The sequence below is a fragment of the Nanorana parkeri genome, unplaced genomic scaffold (genome assembly GCF_000935625.1).
Source record: "Nanorana parkeri isolate BGI_ZX_2015 unplaced genomic scaffold, ASM93562v1 scaffold107, whole genome shotgun sequence".
Lineage (NCBI taxonomy): Eukaryota > Metazoa > Chordata > Amphibia > Anura > Dicroglossidae > Nanorana > Nanorana parkeri.
The window spans coordinates 1,003,654-1,025,074 of NW_017306375.1; the positions used below are offsets into that span (position 1 = coordinate 1,003,654).

Here is a 21,421-nt window from a genome sequence, read left to right on the forward strand (position 1 = left end):
AATGCGCAACATTGAGCGACACCATTGAGTCTTTTGGGGCCAAATCGCTTACATCCGCGGAAAAATAGGTCATGTTCGAGCTACAAGCTTGAGCGACAAGCTACAGACGACATTGAGCTGGGAAATGTGAACAGCTCCATTGAAATGCATTGGACAAGCAACATTGAGCAACATTGCGTGGAAATATGCGCGATTTTGGAGCGGAAATTGCGCGACAAACCGCTCAGTGTGAACGGGGTCTTATAGATGGATTGGTGGAGCTGTCTTGTGATCTACAATGGACTTGCATTCTCTGTTAATATTCACTTTGAAGGTAATAATACATTAAATGGCAGGCATTATAAAAAATGCATATTTATACATATCTATGCTAACTAGCAGATACTAGGGAGGTATGACTGCTGCGTCACTTACACATGAGGTGACACGACTAATCTATGAATAATATAACAACTTTGGCAGATACCACACAGTATGCTTGCCCTGCCTCCAACAAGAAAAGAACGTATGCTTTAAAAAGCAAGTCTGGAAAATGTTTATATCCGATGCATCAGCAATTGAGTAAGATCCAATGTTGTATATATTTTGGATGGGAATGCAATCTTCTTATTATATCATTACAAAACTAACATATATGCCCCAGAGGAAAAAGCGGATGGTTGAAAATATATGGTGCAACTCAACGGGAAAGGTCCTTTATTCCTGCGATTTTGACTCGCAATCGTACGAAAGTCTCCCAAACCAAAGACATAGCAGGCGTTTCGGGCTATATTACTTGTCCCTTTATAACCTTAGGGGAGACGCTATGGCCCAGGGGGCTCGGCCTTCTACAGAGGCCGTTCTCGAGTACCTTAGGGACTCAGGAATGCCTCGACTCTCGAGCGACGCTATTCTGGCTCTGGATTCTCCCATCACATCCGAAGAACTGACCCTAGCAATCTCACAGACTGCCACGGGGAAGGCACCAGGGCTAGACGGCTTCACCCTGGCCTACTATAAAACGTACCAGGACCTCCTCTCCCCCTACTTCGTTGGGGCATTTAATGAGGGGGGTTCGAGAGGGGCCTTCCCACTAGATACCCTCAGAGCCCATATTGCAGTGATACCCAAGGAAGGTAAGTACCCCCTTGAGTGCCCAAGTTACAGACCCATATCTCTCCTAAATGTAGATCTCAAACTATTCACCAAGATCCTGGTGTCCAGATTAGCCCCCCTGATGCCTGCAGTGATACACCCCGACCAATCAGAGAAGCCCGAGATAACACTACGAGGGTCCTGGCCGCACTCCATACCGCTAACTCCAAGTCCTTGCCACTCATGTTACTTTCCACAGGTGCCGAAAAAGCCTTCGACAGGGTGGATTGGAGGTACATGGACTCGGTAATGCAATATTTGGGGCTTGGAAACCGTATGTTGGCATGGATCAGGGGGATATATTCCCACCCTACCACGCAGGTCAAAATCAATGGCTCATTGTCCCAACCCCTGGAAATCCATAATGGCACGAGACAGGGTTGCCCCCTATCCCCTCTGTTATTTATCTTGACCCTGGAGCCCTTCCTCTGTAAAATAAGAGCCCATACTGACATAATGGGCATCTCCACCGGACCATCCACCTCCCAAAAGGTAGCCGCCTTCGCTGACGACCTGCTATTCTTCCTGTCCAATCCTGTAATTTCTCTGCCCAACTTAGTGGAAGAATTTAGCTTATATAGTAAACTTTCCAATTTCCTAATTAATTATTCCAAATCGGCAGCACTCAACGTTTCTATTCCCACGCCGGTGGCTAATGGTCTCCGCGATTCCTTTGCCTTCATGTGGACCACTTCGGCGATCACATATCTAGGCACGAAAATACAGAAGAACCTCTCTGAGACGTTTAACCTGAACTTCCCACCACTACTCCTCAAGTTGAGACAGGATTTACTCCATTGGACCGCCGGCCACTTCTCCTGGTTCGGTAGGTGTAATATTATTAAGATGAACATTATGCCCCGGGTTCTATATCTCTTCCAGGCTCTGCCGATTCAGATCCCCCCCTGGTACCTAAAATCGATTAACAGAATGTTCTCACAATTCCTCTGGGCCCACAAACCCCCGAAGGTGAAATTCGCCCTTCTACGCCTTTCAAAGGCAAACGGAGGTATCGGCCTACCAGATGTTTCGCTCTACTGTGCTGCCTGCCACCTTGCTAGGGTAGTGGACTAGTGTCAGGATGCCAGTCCCAAGCCCTGGCTACAAGTAGAACAGGCGGCCTCGGCTATCCCTCTAAATTGCCTCCCTTGGTGTAGCTCGCACGTACCAGCTGAGATCAGATCACACCCGACAGTGGGAGCCACCTGGAAGATATGTGGGAAAGTTTTTGACTCCCTACATATCTCTCCGCACCCCTCCCCCCTCTTCCTGATACTGGGTAACCCAGGTTTCACTCCAGGCCCGGAGGACGGGGCCTTTAAATCGCTTAGATTGTCAAACTACTTCAGGGCTAAGCACTTTATACTTAATGGCCTATGGCCGACTAGAACGCTCTTACTGTCAGACCCCAAAACAGCCCCGCTAGGTTTCTGGAAGAACGTTCAGCTCTCCCACTTCCTTCACAAGCTACCAGCTGGCACCGACCTCTCCCGCCCACTCACAGCCTTTGAATCGGAATGTGATAACACAGACCACCTAAGACATGCGGTCTCATACATGTACTCTTTACTGAATGCCCCTGTAGCAGAGATTACCCCCGTTCATATCCGAAAATGGGAGCGGGATCTGGGGATCAATTTCACATCGGCCCAAATAGCGCGACTCCATTACTTCATCTTTAAATCATCCATTCACACGACAATCCAGGAATCCGGGTTTAAGCATCTTACTCGTTGGTACAGGACCCCCCAGCTCCTTCACTCGATGTACCCCTCTGTACCCAACAGCTGCTGGCGCTGTAATGAAGCCCCAGGAGACTTGCTTCATATCTTCTGGACCTGCCCCAGAGTGACCCCATTCTGGACTTCTGTTGCCTAGTAGTCCCTACTAGGCAAATTTACCGATAGGGACATCCCACAGGACCCTGACTTTTTTCTCCTCCATCACAACTCCTTCCCCAGGAAAAGCTATAAGGCGTCTATCCTCCCACACCTCCTGAACGCAGCACGTTGTTGTATTCCAGCACTGTGGAAATCGACCCAGACACCCACGGTGTCCATGTGGCTTCATAAAGTTGGGGAGGTGGAAAGGATGGAGGACCTGGTCTGGTCGGGACGAGGCCAACATGCTAAGCACCTACTGGACCACTTATACGCAGACGACCGAATTCAGTGCCCTGTTGCAGGGTCCCTCCTAGAGGTAGGCTGCAGCCGAGCATGTAGCAACAGCTGCCCGGAGGCTGGAGCCTGGCTCACTGTTCCCCTTGCTACTTCTCCCACCCTCCTCCTCTCCATACCTCCTTCCCGCCCCTCTCTCCTATCTGCTCTCCTCTCTTTCTCCTACTGCTGGATTCCACTACCTTCTCCCTTTCTGGACACTGACCCTCCCCCCCTCCTCTTCCTTTTTGGTAGTATTTCTGTGTACTTTGTAAATAACCGCCAGTGGAAAGTGGAGAGGCTAGTACCGACGCTTGGCCCCCTGGTTTCGCCTGGGCCCGCGCCGATACGCGGCGACTCCCACCAATCTCCACTGCACCCTACAGCACCTATTGTTTATTTACGATATCCATATACTTTTATATATGCACTCTACCTGTATATCTACAGGTATATATAGGTATATATAGTCACAGAATATGCTGCTATGTTTATATGTCATTCTGTTTATTACCTGTATTTCTCCTTTTGGAAAAAAAAAAAAAAACATCTTGAAATAAAGAATATAAAAAAATATATATATATATGGTGTAAGGACAACAGGCTAAACATGTAAGCCAGCGAAACATTTGTTTCATTACGTATTTTTTGTTCTTTCGTTTTTCGGGATTTGGGTCCAAAAGTCAAATTGTTTCGTTATTCGGATTCTGATCTTTCCAGATTTTCGTTTTAATTTCGGATGTGTTAAACAATAATTACGAACGAATGTTTGTTGCAGAAATAACCATAGACAATATTGGTTGGTGTGTATTTCACAGTTAAAGTGACATTAAGGGGGTTATTCACTATTGAGCCGAAAGATACAGCCCTAGCTTCGGCTGATCCTTCGGCCGCTAGAGCCCTTCGGTTCAGTCGAAACGAAGGGCTGCTGTACGGGCTATTCACTATAGCCGTACAGCAGTCAAAGGCGGCCGAGAGGCTCAGCCGAGCCGAAGGCATATGCTTTGGCACGACTGAGCGAAGTGACAGCCGAAGCGGGGCGAATGGACTGCCGAAGGCAAATGACAGCTGGGCGGAGCCAGCCGTGATCTCAATTGTTTTTCTTTTATGTAAAAAATGTTTACTTTATTTTTAATTTTCTTTTTTTGGATAATTCTAAAAATAGTTTCTTAACCTTTTCTCAAATTTTCACTTATTTGCTGCCGCTCGGAGGCATTCGGCTATTCACTTACTGTCGTTCGGCCCCTACGAGAATAGAGGCGGACGGCACCGAGTGAGCTGCCGGAGCTTCGGCTCAGCTGATCCAGATGTTGGATCGGCTGAGTTGAAGTCCTTCTGCACATGAAATCAAATGAAATCAGCCATACTGAGCTGGAGTGAATAGCCAAACCTCCTTCGGCTCTGTTCACTTTGGCTTGGTTAGTCACTCGGCTTCCTTCAGCATCTTTGTGAATAACCCTATAAATGTTTACTTTTTACTTTTTAACTTTTGACAGTCCACAGCTACATGAAGTCATTTTTTTTTCTAATTCTTTTATACAGTGTCCCCCCCCCCCCCCCCTTTTTTCAAATACCAGACCCTTTAGGTCTAGTAGGAATTTTGGGGAGGACTCCACGCCACAATGGAAAGTGAAGGGGGGCTTAGGAGGTTTTTATTAAAAGAGAACTATGGGGTAAGTGTTTTTCCCTGTAGTTCTCTTAAGGGTCACGGGGGGACATATACTAGCATCCTCCCATGACCCAAAGCTCAGTATACCGCGAGCTACAGCTCACGTTATATTGAGACTGACGCAGCTGGGACGGATCCCGACATTACTGTCGAGATCCACCCAGCTCGCTGATTGACAGCTGGCTCTGCCTATCTAGAGCTGTGCCCATCCCCTCCCCCGTCCGTTCCTCTAGTCAGTGCTGGAGGATCAGAGCGGGTAGAGGAGAAGATCGAGAAGTGAGTTAGCTACGGTATGTGTTTGCTCACTTCCTGATCTTTAGAGCCAACGTGTGACAGTTTCATTGTCACACATTGGCTCGAACTATGAGGCTGAGTGAAAATCACTCACCTCGTAGTTCTCCTTTAATGAATATGTACTTTGTAATGATACCATGGTTTAATTATTTATGTCTTCATTTGTGGGATTAATAAACATGTTTTTGTGATATGTAAATGGAGGCTTCTACATTAGTATATTACTATAAATGGTTAAGGGAGTGTGTGAGGTTGTTGAGTCCAAAAATCAGTTTTTATTATGCAAAGTATTATTGACTTCTATACCGTGGACTCCATATCCTACAAATAAGTTTGATATGGGCTCGAAGCCAACACTGAATATTGGTTGCCAGATTTGCTCCACCTCCCACCCTCTGCCATGAGTGCCAAGAGCACTGGATTCTTTTTTAGGCCGTAATACAAAGTCTGTCTACTTGTAAGACTGCAAGAAGGCTACTCTAACTGAGCACCACTCGAGATTGTGCAGGCTCTTGGAGCGCATTACCTGCTAATCTCAGGTTAGTGCAAGGGAGTTTAGTTAGCATACGAAGGGAGATGATTAGGGTTAAGATATTTAAAAGTATAATGACCCTTTAGGCAACATGTGTCAAACTCAAGGACCACGGGCCGAATCTGGCCCACCAGGCCATTTCCTAGACTTCTACTTTCAGATCTAGGTATTAAGTTATTACTAAAGCCAGTGATAATCGAATGTAGAGGCAATTATGATAAAGATTAGATGCATTTCTATAGTCTTACCGATACAACCGGCCCTTTGAGGGCAACCATAATATTTATGCGGCCCACGATTACATTGAGTTTGACACCCCTGCTTTAGGCCTTCTTCAGAGCTATACGTTTTGGTAATCTATGTTTTACCACAACTGTAACACAAGGCACTCTATGAGATGCATTGCCATTCATTTAGAATGCCACCCCAATGCACAAGTACAGTAGGTGCCAAAGAACACACACTGTAGCACACAATAATACACGTGCATTGCATTGCGCTGCACTGAATTTATCCCCCATTCACACCAGATCCATTGAGATCCGTTTTTCAACGGATGTCAACAGAAGATAGCACAAAAATGAATGGGTGTGAATGGGACCAGTTCACACCACTCCGTTGTGAAAAAAACGAGTCCCATTCACACATATTCATTTTTCGGTGCCTTGCATTAGCATCCATTGGAAAACAGATTGCAATGCAATGGATCGGAAGAAAATCGGAAGGTTCAATTGCAAGTCAACGGATCCTTCGTTGACTTACGATTGGCTTCTACTTTTGGTGTGAATGGGCCCTAAAAACCACAGGTGCATAGTGCATAGCAGGAGAGATTGTGTGGTACAGTGCGTTAATCGCACAGGATTGTTCGATTAAAACACTGTACTAGTGTGAACAGACCCTCAAAAACACTGACAGACTCACACAACCAGACACAATCTCAAACACACATATACACCCCAAAAACAAGTTTCTTTTTTTTTTAAGATCCACCCAGTCTCCCTACCTTACGAGAACTGGAGTGGATCCTCAGCCTGGGGTCCAGTGTGGGCTGCTGTGTTGTGACGGAGTTCCATCCATATGTGCATTGCTTGTATAACCCCTTTGCGTGCCCTGTAGAGATGCCAGGAGCCAGAACGTGATGTTACTCTGGTCCAGGCACCTCTACAGTACATGCGAGAAAGCTGTAAACAATGCATGCATGGATGGAGCTCCCTCGCTGCCATAGCTCCAGCCCACCCCACCTTAAGCTGACATTCGGCGCCAAGTAGCATATGAATGGCTGTTGGCACGAGAACTGATAGTGCTGCACTAGGGGGAGGCTGAGAAGCCTCTCACTTAGCACAGTGGAGGGCACTCGGCGACCCACTGAACACGAGCTGCCATTGTGATGTGCGGGGTCCCTTGTGCGTCCCTGTACTTGCACCCAATTTTATCTTTTGCCCCATGTGCTCCAAGATGGAGACTCTCATAGTTTAGAGTTAGAACCGCACTATGCAGGGGTGCCTTGGCGCGGCTGTGCGGCTTTCACATTTTCTGCAGAAGACGTGTATCTAAAACCTCTGTTTTTAACCTTAGTGGTGAGACAAGTTTTTTTTACATGCTGGCTTGTGAGTGTGCTGGGAAAACATTTTGCTGTTCCACTGAACACGAGGTCACGACTCACTTTTGGGTTACAACCCACCAGTTGAGAACCAAGGGTTTAGTGTGAAGAGGACCTAATATTTTGATCTGCACTGCTGGCCATGTAATGTGTGGACTAGGGGGGCTTCAGCAGCCTTCTGACCACAGGAGCACAGACACGCCATGCCTAGATACATCGTTCTGTAGCTTCCATTCACAGGAGACAGTTACAAACTGACTATGCTAGGATGGATCTGTGCCTAGCATGGTCAGAAGGAAACAGGATGAAGGGGACTAGCAGAACCACTGGGTGTGTAAATATGTTTTATTGCTTTTAAAAAAATGAAGGGACTCACTTGGTACATTATTGGGGACAAAGACATCTAATCCCAAACTATGAACATTAAAATTCACACTGAAGGGTCAAAGAGCGTTCTGGTTCTGGCATGCACCAGCACATTTTGTCAACTGTATCCTGTGTCACTGTGCTTGCCAGTAATATATGTGTGTCTTGCTGCACTCCTTACCGGTATAGGATGTTCCCTGAAATCCTGGTGGGTGCTCGTAGTGACCAAAGATGGCGCCGTGCAAAAGGATGTCACCAGCACACCATTTAATTGAAATCAACAAAAGTCAATTTATTATTGGAGTACTGTCATTCCAGTACAAGCGCTTTTGGGGTCCGCACAGGGACCCCTTCAACAGGCTCAGAATCAACTGTACCCTGCGCCACTGTACATGCCAGGGCTACAGTGAGGACCCTGCTTGCCTACCACCTGTCAATCACTGCCTGCCCCATTTGATTGCTTGGTGGGCTTGGAAGTTATGCAGCCAACTCCTGCCCAACACCTGCAGCCACATGCACCTTCCCTGCAGCCCACTGCTCTTCTCTGTCCATTGAAGGTTCCAACAGGAAGATCCTCAGTGGGCCGCATTTTTGGTACCACTGCCGTTAAGCATTTTATTTATTTATATTCCAACTGGCCCATGTCACGCTAGTGATTTTCTCAGTGGAAACTCGCCATTGACAAGATCAAAAAATAAAACACACATGCCCCAACGGGCATTTCTTCCTCCCCAGACAAAAAAAATGAGGTGTAGATCCATTGCTGCCCACAGTGATTCTGCAGCATTTTGCCCAGCAATTGAGCAACACTGTCAGAGCAGGTAAGTTCTTCCTTTAGTGATCTGGCAGCAATCTGTCAGCGACAGGATCACAAATGAGACATAGCCCTAAGGGGTTTCTGTGAAAGACATCCTACACTATACTTAGCGTAAAAAACATTTTTCAGAAGTATATAGAGAAAGTACTGTGAGGGTGAGTATAGGTAGGTTAAACTAGGAAGAGACTCTGTCACTTTACCCTGAATGGGAAAAGGAACAGTTTCTTTAACACAGCCAGCCTTGTTGCTAGGATAAAGCAACTGAAACAGAAGCACCCTTTAAAGCCTTGGTTCTCTACTGGTGGATCGTGACCCAAAAGTGGGTCGCGACCCCATGTTCAGTGGTACAAAACACAAAAATCCCCCAGCCTCAACCTGCAACCAAACAAGTAGCCCTGTCAACAGTATGCGTTAAAATCAGAGGTTTTAGTTGCACAAACTTTTGGCCAAAAATATGTAGAAGCCACACTGCCGCGCCAAGGCACCTCTGCAAAGTGTGGTCCTAACTCTATGTATCCAAGTCTCCAAGTGTGAGCATATTAATGAGGTGCCAACAGTTGGTGCAACTAAAACCTCTGATTTTAACGCATACTGTTGACAGGGCAATTTGTTTGGTTGCAGGCTAGCTGGCAGGTTGAGGTTGGGGAATTTGTGTGTTGTGTATTGTTGTAAGCCTTCCCAATGTGCGCCCTGCTATAAAGGCCGGTTATAGATTCATGCAAGTACCATTTTTTCTAGTTTGCCCATGTTCAGTGGGTCGCCGCATGCATTCCACTGCACTAGGTGGGGAGGTTCCTCAGCCTACCCTAGCACAGCACTGTCAGTTCTCGTGCCGAGCAGCCATTCAGCTTGAGGTGGGGTGGGCCACGAGCTCCAGCCATGCATTGCTTACAGCTCCCTCATGTGACCGGAGTGATATCACAGTCTGGCTCCGGGCACCTCTACAGGGAGTGCAAAGGAGCTGTGCAACCAATGCACCTATGAATGGAGCTCTGTTACAGCACAGTGGCCCACACTGAAACCCTCAAAATATTTTTGGGTTGTGTGTTGGATTGTGTGCGTAGCTGTCAATTCGTCGCAAACTATCACGCAATCGCACCTACTGTTCCTTCTCGTGCGGGAGGGGCATTGTGTTGCAATTAATTTGAATGGCACCCCGAACACACCTCCTGCCCACAGTTTAATCGCTTGCACCGAAACATGTGGTACTGCAATGCTGTGCGTTCCAGTGTGGTGCGGCTTGGTCACGACCTAATGACCAATGTGGGTCCTGAGGTTATACAGGTTGAGAACCACTGCTCTAAAGGAATATACTAAATGCTTATCTCTCTGGTGGGCAAGTCTAATCTGTATGCTATTCCAGAGCTATGGTGACACTGCTATCCAACACTTCGAGGTGTGATGAATAGCATGCCCCCAGCTGCGCACTTTGGTTCTACCTGCTAAGTCATTAAGGGGTTGTGTTGCCAGCAAATGGAGGGTTATTTTGACATCTGTTTGAGATGCTTCTGATATCATTCAGAAATAATTGCAAGTGCAGTTCGCTTGCTTTAGCAAATTTTGCCTCCCATAGAGTTGTATGAGTGAGAAGCAGTTCTGAAGCAAACAGGACGCTGTCAACCCAGGCCCTAATGCGTTTCCTGCGCGGCTTTTCATGCGGAAGACCGTGCAGGACGAAACCGCTAAAATGCTTAATCCGCACGGATGCCGTCGTATTATCGCGCTTGTACTTTTTTGGGGAACGATGTATATAGACTTGTCATCACTTGTTCTGCCTGATGAAGGGGATCCTGTGAGACCCCGAAACGTTGCATTGAGTGTATTACGTTATGCTGCTCATATGTCAATAAACAGACGTATTTAACTTGTTATTGGAGTGCCACTGTCTATATATTTCGTTTGCTATTGACCACGGTTGCCAACCGTCGACAGCCGCAGAGCCCACCGTCATTATCTTTGGACCAGCGGTTATGATTGCGATGAGTTCATGGACTTTGTACTATTTTGGGGGCCATGAGGTTTTTACCGCACGTTCCCCGCAATAGTCTGAACAAAGCACCTTAAAGTGCATTGTTTTCTCTGTTTAGAGCGGCTCCGCGCATATCCGTGCAGCTGAATCCGCGCGGACAGCCGCTCCAGTGCGAATGGAGCCTAAAGGCTGTGACACACTGCATGCGAAGCAGCACGGAGCGGTGGCGCTCTGCCTTCACGAGCAGTGTGTCATGTAATTTTCTCCTTGGGACGTCAGCTTGCGAGAGCTCACGTAGCTGAGCATGCCGAGATGAAAAATGTCATCTTCAGCCAATCGGCTCACGCGTATAAGCCCGCGCGTCAGCATGCGACGTCTGGCTGGTTGTTACGGACGAGCCGATTGGCTGAAGGTGCAGTCAATCATCTGACTGCACTCAGCTCACACACTGCACGCAAAGCTCCATGCCGGACAGCTTTGCTTCGCTCTGCACGGCTTTGCGTACAGTGTGTCACGGGCTTTAGCCCTAATTCACACGGCTAACAGCCGGGCGGCACAGATCCATGCTGCGTGCACAGCCGTATCGGGCCGCTCCTGATTTGTACGCAGCAGCCTGTTCTTCTCTATGGGAGTACGCCGCATGTCCGTGCGGGTGTCCCTGCTCGGACGCAGACAGGATCCATCCTGTCCTAGTACAAGTACAGACACCCGCATGGACGCGCAGTTCGGGTGAGCGTACGGCGGCGTACTGCCATAGAGAAGAACAGGCTGCTGCGTACAATCACACGCACCTGTCCTTCCTGGGAGCGGCCTGATACAGCCGTGCACGCAGCATGGATCTGTACTGCCCGGCTGTTAGCCGTGTGAATGATGGCTTAAAGGAGAACTATGGGGTTAAGTCTTTTCCCCATAGTTCTACCCTTTAAGGACAGATTAGTAACAAAGCAGCAGGGGGTAAAACTACAGCCTGTCGAGGTGGATGGGCTATCGACACACATCTGGTTGTATCAGATGGCAGCACCACTCATAACTCTGGAAGTTTGCTGATTGTTTTGGCCAGTTTGCCCACTTACTGGGTACAGTTTCATTGGTTGCTAAGATGCTGGTGGCCCAACAGAATCATTGGTTGCTATGGTGCGCCCACCTGTGTCGCTGTGCGGCCAGGCCGCTAGCATCCTAGCAACCAATGACACTGTGTATGACACAAGTGGCCCTGGGTTGGGTTCACTTCGATGTTTGCAGAAGCTGGATTTCTGACTCCAAGGCAGTTCACTGCCCACTAGTAAAAATAATAGTTTGCATAGTTTAGAGCTAGGAGCCATACTTCTCAAAGGTTCCATGATATGCCAATGTGGCGTCCACATGTATATGCAAACGTATGCAACTAAAACCTGAGTATTTGAAACAATTTTGTTTTCTTGGCTAGCGTGAAAGTGTTCCAGGGACCCTTTGCATTGTTTTCTATATTGCCCTGCCCATGTCCCCCCTTCCTTTTTTTGGTACTTTTAAATAGATGAGATCGGCTGCCATTGTTATAATTATTTTTTAAAGATTCGACTTGCCACCCGCGGGACAGGTAAGTATTCGACCACTTCTTTCATCCAAGTAACAAGGTCGCTTTAAACATGCTGAGCCACTCGTCAGTGATTTCTAGGTGAAATAAATTCTTCCACAGCAAAGCGGACAAGTATGAACGAATCATGAGACATTTGGTAATAGCTGTAATTCCCAGGTATGTGCACAGCAGAGGTAGTGAGTATGGAAAATACCAATCCTAGTTTCCTGAGTATTTGTGAGTAACTGTAATGACAGTAAAGGCAGAACATTTTGGGGTGTGGTATCGCCTCATAACTCACACTGCACTGACGCCCTGAGCTTGTCTGAACCGGTTACTAAGGAATTAGAGGCTGGCTCCATACACTAGGGAACTCTCCTGTCATTTAACAGCGCCGCCATCTTTGTTTACCGGTACACTGCGGAAGGATAGGGGCAGGAGGTGGGGAGGGAAGCCATTTTGTCACTAGCACGGTATCGCCGCGACTTGTTTTCAGGAAAGACTTCCGTCAATAAGAAACTTTTGGTTTTAAGTGACGCATTGAAACTGCTACGTGGAAGACGAAATTACATCGCAATGATTTCTATCTAGCGTTAAAAATGTATTGTAGGTGAACTTGATAGAAAGGCGACTTTCCAGGATAGTTAAACCGCGTAAATCAGAATCCCAATAAAAGTATGAATAACCTTATCGATCCTTAGCTATACCGCCCACAGCAAATATGGCCGCCGGCAGTTCGGGCGCGCCGCGACGTCACCCTCCCACCCTCGAGAGGCGGGGCCAGCTGTGTGGACGCAGTGTGAGATAACGCCGCACGCTCTTTCCACTGTACCCAGGGTGCAGTGCGGCACGGAGGAGGGCATTTTGTGGTGAGGGAGTGAAAGCGGAGGGGTTAGCAGGAAGGAGAGAACACAAGATGGCGGCCTAAGGAAGAAGCGGAGGGGCTGCGGCTGTGACTCAGGGAGGGAACCCCACAAATAAACCTGGCAGTACTGGCTCCGGGAGGCTCGACAGAGCCGTACATCGCTCAGAAACCGTGAAGGGAGCGGGGAGCTCGCCGATTGAAGACACACAGAGAGCCCTCCTCCCTGCCCTCCGGGACCTGGGCAGCGCCATCGGCCCCTTTCTCATCGGGGTTTCAGTGCCATTCCAGCACGGGCTCTAACCAGACTCATTGTCGCCTGTAACTCTTTGCGGATCATGGCGAGCAGCAGCGGCTCTAAGGCCGAGTTTATTGTCGGTGGGAAATACAAGCTGGTGCGGAAAATCGGATCTGGCTCTTTTGGAGATATCTACCTGGCGATTAACATCACGAATGGCGAGGTAACGTGGCCCTGTACAGCTAGGGCGGCCTGGGGGGAGCGCCCTCTGCCGGGGGTCTAGGGGGGGTTATGGCCCTGTATGGGGTGCTCAGCTGGCGGCGCCCTCTGCCGGCTGCTGGAGGTAGGGAAAGGGCTCTTACGTGTGACCTTAATCCCCTGTATGTGACATGGCGCCTTGCTTCCTTGTGTCATCACTTCAAAATAAAGGAGCCCTGGTAGAAGTGGGGAGTGGATGAGTGCCGCCGGATCGCACACACAGGCTGTAGCGGGCCGGTGATAAAACACCGCATATATAGGTCGAAGGGTCGGACACTGCAGCATCCAAAGTGCTATCACCTCTACGGAGGGCGGACAATTCACTGCTTGCATTGTGCTGTTCTGCTCTTTAATCGCCTTCATTTCTATCTGTATGTTCTGTACATCCCCATTGCACAGGGGACAAAACGTGCCTAAACTATACGTCTCGAGTAGTGGACTATAAGGAGGGCAGAATGGCCCACAGACTCCAAGGGGGTCCATAAAAGTTCTTTACGAGAGTGCTCTTCATGCAAAATGTTTATTTTAGCTTTGTAAAGTCCACCTGTTTTTAAGTAGGTGATCTGCAATGGCAGCCCTTGTATTGCTATCAAAAGGTGATTACTAATGACAACCCTTGTATTGGTATTAGAAGGGGGATCAGTAATGCCAGCCCTCGTATTGGTATTAGAAGGGGGATCAGTAATGCCAGCCCTCGTATTGGCATTAGAAGGGGATCAGTAATGCCAGCCCTTGCATTGGCATTAGAAGGGGGTCGGTAACGCCAGCCCTCGTATTGGCATTGGAAGGGGATTGGCAACGGCAGCCCTTGTATTGGCATTGGAAGGGGATTGGCAATGGCAGCCCTTGTATTGGTATTAGAAGGGGTTTAGCAATGGCAGCCCTTGTATTGGTATTAGAAGGGGATCGATAGCGGCAGCCCTTGTATTGGTATTAGAAGGGGATCGGTAGCGGCAGCCCTTGTATTGGTATTAGAAGGGGATCAGTAGCGGCAGCCCTTGTATTGGTATTAGAAGGGGATTGGCAATGGCAGTCCTTGTATTGGTATTAGAAGGGGATTGGCAATGGCAGCCCTTGTATTGGTATTAGAAGGGGATTGGCAATGGCAGCCCTCGTATTGGTATTAGAAGGGGATCTGTATAGGCAGCCCTTGTATTGGTATTAGAAGGGGATCTGTATAGGCAGCCCTCATATTGGTATTAGAAGGGGATCTGTATAGGCAGCCCTCGTATAGGCAGCCCTCCGTATTGGTATTGGAAGGGGATCTGTAGTGGCAGCCCTCGTATTGGTAGGGGATCTGTATAGGCAGCCCTCGCATTGGTATTGGAAGGGGTTTTGTATTGGCAGCCCTTATATTGGTATTGGAAGGGGATCTGTAGTGGCAGCCCTCGTATTGGTAGGGGATCTGTATAGGCAGCCCTCGCATTGGTATTGGAAGGGGTTTTGTATTGGCAGCCCTTATATTGGTATTGGAAGGGGATCTGTAGTGGCAGCCCTCGTATTGGTAGGGGATCTGTATAGGCAGCCCTCGCATTGGTATTGGAAGGGGTTTTGTATTGGCAGCCCTTATATTGGTATTGGAAGGGGATCTGTAGTGGCAGCCCTCGTATTGGTAGGGGATCTGTATAGGCAGCCCTCGCATTGGTATTGGAAGGGGTTTTGTATTGGCAGCCCTTATATTGGTATTGGAAGGGGATCTGTAGTGGCAGCCCTCGTATTGGTAGGGGATCTGTATAGGCAGCCCTCGCATTGGTATTGGAAGGGGTTTTGTATTGGCAGCCCTTATATTGGTATTGGAAGGGGATCTGTAGTGGCAGCCCTCGTATTGGTAGGGGATCTGTATAGGCAGCCCTCGCATTGGTATTGGAAGGGGTTTTGTATTGGCAGCCCTTATATTGGTATTGGAAGGGGATCTGTAGTGGCAGCCCTCGTATTGGTAGGGGATCTGTATAGGCAGCCCTCGCATTGGTATTGGAAGGGGTTTTGTATTGGCAGCCCTTATATTGGTATTGGAAGGGGATCTGTAGTGGCAGCCCTCGTATTGGTAGGGGATCTGTATAGGCAGCCCTCGCATTGGTATTGGAAGGGGTTTTGTATTGGCAGCCCTTATATTGGTATTGGAAGGGGATCTGTAGTGGCAGCCCTCGTATTGGTAGGGGATCTGTATAGGCAGCCCTCGCATTGGTATTGGAAGGGGTTTTGTATTGGCAGCCCTTATATTGGTATTGGAAGGGGATCTGTAGTGGCAGCCCTCGTATTGGTAGGGGATCTGTATAGGCAGCCCTCGCATTGGTATTGGAAGGGGTTTTGTATTGGCAGCCCTTATATTGGTATTGGAAGGGGATCTGTAGTGGCAGCCCTCGTATTGGTAGGGGATCTGTATAGGCAGCCCTCGCATTGGTATTGGAAGGGGTTTTGTATTGGCAGCCCTTATATTGGTATTGGAAGGGGATCTGTAGTGGCAGCCCTCGTATTGGTAGGGGATCTGTATAGGCAGCCCTCGCATTGGTATTGGAAGGGGTTTTGTATTGGCAGCCCTTATATTGGTATTGGAAGGGGATCTGTAGTGGCAGCCCTCGTATTGGTAGGGGATCTGTATAGGCAGCCCTCGCATTGGTATTGGAAGGGGTTTTGTATTGGCAGCCCTTATATTGGTATTGGAAGGGGATCTGTAGTGGCAGCCCTCGTATTGGTAGGGGATCTGTATAGGCAGCCCTCGCATTGGTATTGGAAGGGGTTTTGTATTGGCAGCCCTTATATTGGTATTGGAAGGGGATCTGTAGTGGCAGCCCTCGTATTGGTAGGGGATCTGTATAGGCAGCCCTCGCATTGGTATTGGAAGGGGTTTTGTATTGGCAGCCCTTATATTGGTATTGGAAGGGGATCTGTAGTGGCAGCCCTCGTATTGGTAGGGGATCTGTATAGGCAGCCCTCGCATTGGTATTGGAAGGGGTTTTGTATTGGCAGCCCTTATATTGGTATTGGAAGGGGATCTGTAGTGGCAGCCCTCGTATTGGTAGGGGATCTGTATAGGCAGCCCTCGCATTGGTATTGGAAGGGGTTTTGTATTGGCAGCCCTTATATTGGTATTGGAAGGGGATCTGTAGTGGCAGCCCTCGTATTGGTAGGGGATCTGTATAGGCAGCCCTCGGATTGGTATTGGAAGGGGATAAGTAACGACAGCCCTCGCATTGGTATTGGAAGGGGTTTTGTATTGGCAGCCCTTATATTGGTATTGGAAGGGGATTGGCAATGGCAACTAGGGCTGCACCAACTAATTGATTAAATTGATCGATTAACGGAATCGTTGGCAACTATTCTCACCATCGATTAGGTGGGGGAGAGATTTTTTTTTTTTTTATACAACCAATCAACTAGCTGAAAAAGTAATGGGGCAACTAATCGATTATGAAAATAAGTTAGCTGCAGCCCTAATGGCAACCCTTTTATTGGTATCGGGTGGTCAGTATTGATTGCAGGTGTTGATTAGCAATGGGAACCTTTCTATTGCTATCTGTAAAGCTTTCCAATAATCCTATAGAGAAAACATTGTCACTGTCGGTACCTTGAAACATTACAATAGTATCTGCCACCATCACAGGAGTATTTTGCAGAGTATGCCGCTTCACAAAATCCAACTCAAAACATTGTTTCAAATCTGCAGGAAGGTTTTACAAACTGATAACACAAATGTGTATGCCGTCTACCTGATCTCATTATAGTGGTGGTTGAGGAGGGGGCCATGAATTAAACATCTTCCCAACCCTCCTGATCCTAATGTTCTGATTGTTCTGGATATTTCCAGCCATCTTTTACGCAGCACTAAACACATGTGAGGTATCTGCACTGGACTAGAATGTATATTGGGGGTTATGGGTGACAAGTTTGAGGAGAGTGATTTCTGTGACTGTGGGTAAAGTCACAAATCTGCCTTTTCTATATGTAGAATCTTAATTAAGGTCTATAACGTGCTGTACAAATATACGCAGTAGTTGCTGCTCTCATTTTAGATCATGTCTGAGTAAGTTTGGTAGATAATTGTCTGTGTCCATATTCCGTCTTCCTGTTTGCAGATGATTCCCCCTTGTGGTGTCTGCCCAGTATTCAGCATGAATCATTGTGGTGGTCATAGAGATGGTTTGTTGGTCAGTTGTCTCCTGTGGTATCTGTCTGTCTCATGCCATGGTCATTACTTCCTCCTGGCTAAATAATCTTTAGTTGGGTGTCAGTTTTGTGACCGGTTTGCTGCACATTGTTATCCTAGGAATGCTCCATGTAGCCATTATGTATAAGCATATTGAACAATAACCGGTGGCAGGTATAGACGTTTTTGACTTGGGAACTCGGATCCCTTTACATTCTTGACATAGGGTCATTAAGGCTACAGCTTTATCTGAAGTACTCTTCATTTAGATTAGATTCCTGAAAACGTTTGTTAACTTTGCTACTTTTAGAACTTTGCTACTTTTAGAAGTTCTATATCTATCTGGACTTGTTCCTACTAGACTTCATTTTCCTGCGTTTCAGTGCCGGATAATGCAGTTCATGGCAAGCGAAGAAATACAAATCAATGGGACAGGTTTGCACCAATATTCTGTTATAGAAAGTGGCAGCTTAATCTTTGGTCTGCTGACCCCTGATTCTCCTTGGGGTAGTTCAGTTGGCACCTTACGTTTTAAAATTCATGTGAGGTGATATTGCAGGAGATTTTCTGACCAAGATTTGCCTGAAAGCCGAATTATTTTGGTTTGGTATATACAGGCTATGCAAATGTTTGTGCTGTCTTTGACATTTTTACATCGGGGTGGGGGGATAAGACTGGACATGTCAGAAGTGGAAGGTCAACTTGATCGTGTGTTCTGCGTGTTTTTTTTTTCTTTTTTTTGCAACGAAGAATGCTATATAAAAAAGAAAATGCCCTGAAATTAATATCATATTGCAGACACTGATTAGAAATTGTCTCATGTGACAAATTCATGTACCTGTTTGGGTGTATATGTCTTTGTACGAGTGTCACATGACGATGTAGCAACCTATAGCCTCCAGTGTGTGCACACAGCTCCCCCTTTGGTTGCTACAACACTGGTGGCTGAGTAACATAGCATCATCATAGGTTGTAATGGTGTTATCTTCAAAATGGTGATATCTCCTGTGTTTCTCGCAGCCATAGTGACATATTGGAAAAGTGTCCCAAATAAGTACTTTGTGAATTTGTTGCAGGTGTCAGGATTGCCAATGAAACTTGATGCGCTTCTCTTTTGAACTTACCGTAATAGAAGTCGCCAGCACTCGATATGTGCAAGAAGTAAAGCACCTTTTATTGTCACATGCGTCATGCAGCCAATGTTTCCGGGGTCCGCGCAGGGTCCCCTCTTCTGGAAGAAAGGATCCTGCGTGGTCCCAAAACTTGGCTGTATGACACGTGACAATTTAATAAAAAGTACTTTTCTACTTGCACATATCGAGTGCTGGTGACTTCTATTATGGACTACATCTGACACGGCGCCATTAGTGTTGTCATTTCCAGCACCAACCTTCCATTAATGTTTATATGCTGTACGGCGTGCATGTGATTTTTGTATCATCGCTTTTGAACTTGGCGCTAGAGTTCCATATGCAACTGTAATTCCAAACTTGTGTTGCAAAACCTTAATTGAGTCACCCCCATAGTGTTCTTTCTAGTCATTTATCTGTATGACTTCTAGATCTTCCAAAGCAAGAACAAAGCATGCTGTATTTGCATTTTTAAAAACAAAATCAAACCATGGCATCCTTTTGCTGTGACACTATGGTGTAATACCTGACTCATTTCAGTTTACTTGTGCACGAATAAACAATAGAACCAAAAATTAATGCTTTGTAAAATTATATTTAAAGCTCTTCTGAAACAAATAAGTAGAAAATCTGAACATTTAGTCTTGGCGTTCTCCAGGGCTTACCTAGGCTCATACCAACTATTTAAACTCTTGCCAATAAGTCTTCCTGCTCCTAACCCTAGCCGGTTCTTTGCTCATGCGGGGCAAAACAGGTTCACTTTAATACCAAGCCCTGCAGCTGTGTTCTCTTGCCTTCCAATGGTTGCCTAGTGACCTTCAGGTATGGGGAAAGTGAGTTGCTCCCCTTCCTGCCATGTGACAGTTTGGTGATTGGTTGCTTAGGTCCTCAGGCCAGTGTAAGCTGCAGCTCAGGACTGCTGTGACATGGGGAGGGATAGCGCATGTGCAGTTGTATGGCAGAGGGAGAGCACTTTTCCTGAACTGCTGGCCGTTCCCAAATTTTGCAGAGGAGACGTCGGATGTATCTGTTTTTTGGCCAAGCCATGCTTGGGCTGCAGTGATTTTACACAAAGGTGCTGGAAGTATGTTAGTCAAATTAAAGGGTGACAGGAAAAAAAAAGTCTAGAAAAAAAACTAATGTTGCCACCACAACTGAAGACTTGTGAGATGCAATAAATACATTCTTTGGGGTTTAGATATATTTACTCTTTAAAATCATAGGCTTTGTAAAGTTCAGAATGTGTAGGTACTGAGATCCATGGCCTCCTGTTTCATTTCTCCCCCGTTAGACGAACCCCATATAGCATTGGCTACCTGGCTTCAGGGATCTGTCCACCCCTTGTGTATGGTAAGATGGACATCTAATGTCTGACAGTTTTAAAGGAAATATGAAGGCTGACATTCTCGCCTCCTAATAATGCGAATTGCTGCCCTGACATGAATCGTAGACTTAAAAAAAAAAAGGCCTTTCCCCCCGCCCCCCTACTGATTTTGTATATTTGTAGAGGTCAGTGACTCGGCAGGTATTGAACCACATGGATCAGCATAGCCGCTAAGTAACTATCATTTTCACAATATGGTCCATAGTGACAGTCGTCATATTTCTGATGTTAGTGTTACTTTAATGATGGCAGGAGCTTGTACAAATCTTCATTTTCTGCCAGGTTTCAGACCTAGTTTGTAGATCATTGACACATGTGGAAATGGCCACCTTACTCGACAAATGATTGTTGTAGTTATGTTAACCCGATATGTGGTTTCCGTCAGACGTTTTCTACTTCCTTATCAGACTGTTAGTAGTTAGTGACACTAAACTCAGGAGTTCTAGCTTAATGAACCTTTTGGTAGATTACAGCGTGTTTTGGTCCAATAGACTTCAATGGTAAACTTTGTGACAAAATCCTCCAGGGCAGGTTCACACCATTTTCCAGGCCAGATCTGGAACACAGTGCATTGCGTTTTTGCCGCTTTTGGAAATGTTGTTTTTTGCTTAAAATTGTATTTCAGGTGCATTTGTGATGTGTTTTTATGCGTCCCAGTGCATTCCAGACCAGACAAAATAGGACAAGCAGTATTTTTCTGGTCTGGAATGGAATGCGCTGGTGTAAACAGAGGCCGGAAATAGCATAGGGATACATTAACCTCTTGCCGTCCGCCCGTAGTAAAAAAAAACGGAAGGATGTCAACTGGTTAAGATGCATTTTGAGTCCGGAAACAATCTGGTCTGGAGATTATTTAGTGTTAATGGGCCCTGAAGGTGGCAATTATGCTTATTGTTTGAAGGCTTTTTCCATTGATGTCTATGGGACCAAAAGCGCTGTAATCTGCCAAAAAGTAGTTCATGTACTTTTTCCAGTGCCAGGTGTTTTCTCCTGGCGACAACACTCGGGTGCGAACAACCTGGGGGCCATAGAAATGAATGGGATTCCTTGTCTTGAATGTTTTTTGTTATGCTTGGCTTTGCTCAACAAAATGCCTAGGTGTGTACGGGAGCCAAGATGAAATTAAGTCAGGTTGAGGAGGGCACAGAGGACGACGACTTTTAACACCACGGATTTGCGGTCACTAATAATTCCAATTCTCTTATGTGAGCATTTGAATCTTGCTCACCCCATATCATCCAACATTGTGGCAAGGTGGGTATTGTTATATTATTTTTCAGATAATGATAAATATATATATTTTTGTGTAATAA

At 46.7% G+C, this 21,421-nt stretch overlaps 1 protein-coding gene across 6 annotated transcripts in view; it reads left to right on the forward strand.

Annotated features, from left to right (window-relative positions):
• Positions 1–12,901: 12,901 nt before the first annotated feature.
• The window catches only part of CSNK1A1 (casein kinase 1 alpha 1), a 40,610-nt gene continuing 32,090 nt past the window's right edge, over positions 12,902–21,421 (forward strand). For all 6 annotated transcript variants that reach the window (XM_018553051.1, XM_018553054.1, XM_018553057.1 and 3 more), the window contains exon 1: positions 12,902–13,415. In XM_018553051.1, the coding sequence (XP_018408553.1) occupies positions 13,293–13,415 (123 nt within the window). In that variant the 5' untranslated portion in view covers positions 12,902–13,292. The remainder of the gene's footprint in view (positions 13,416–21,421) is intronic.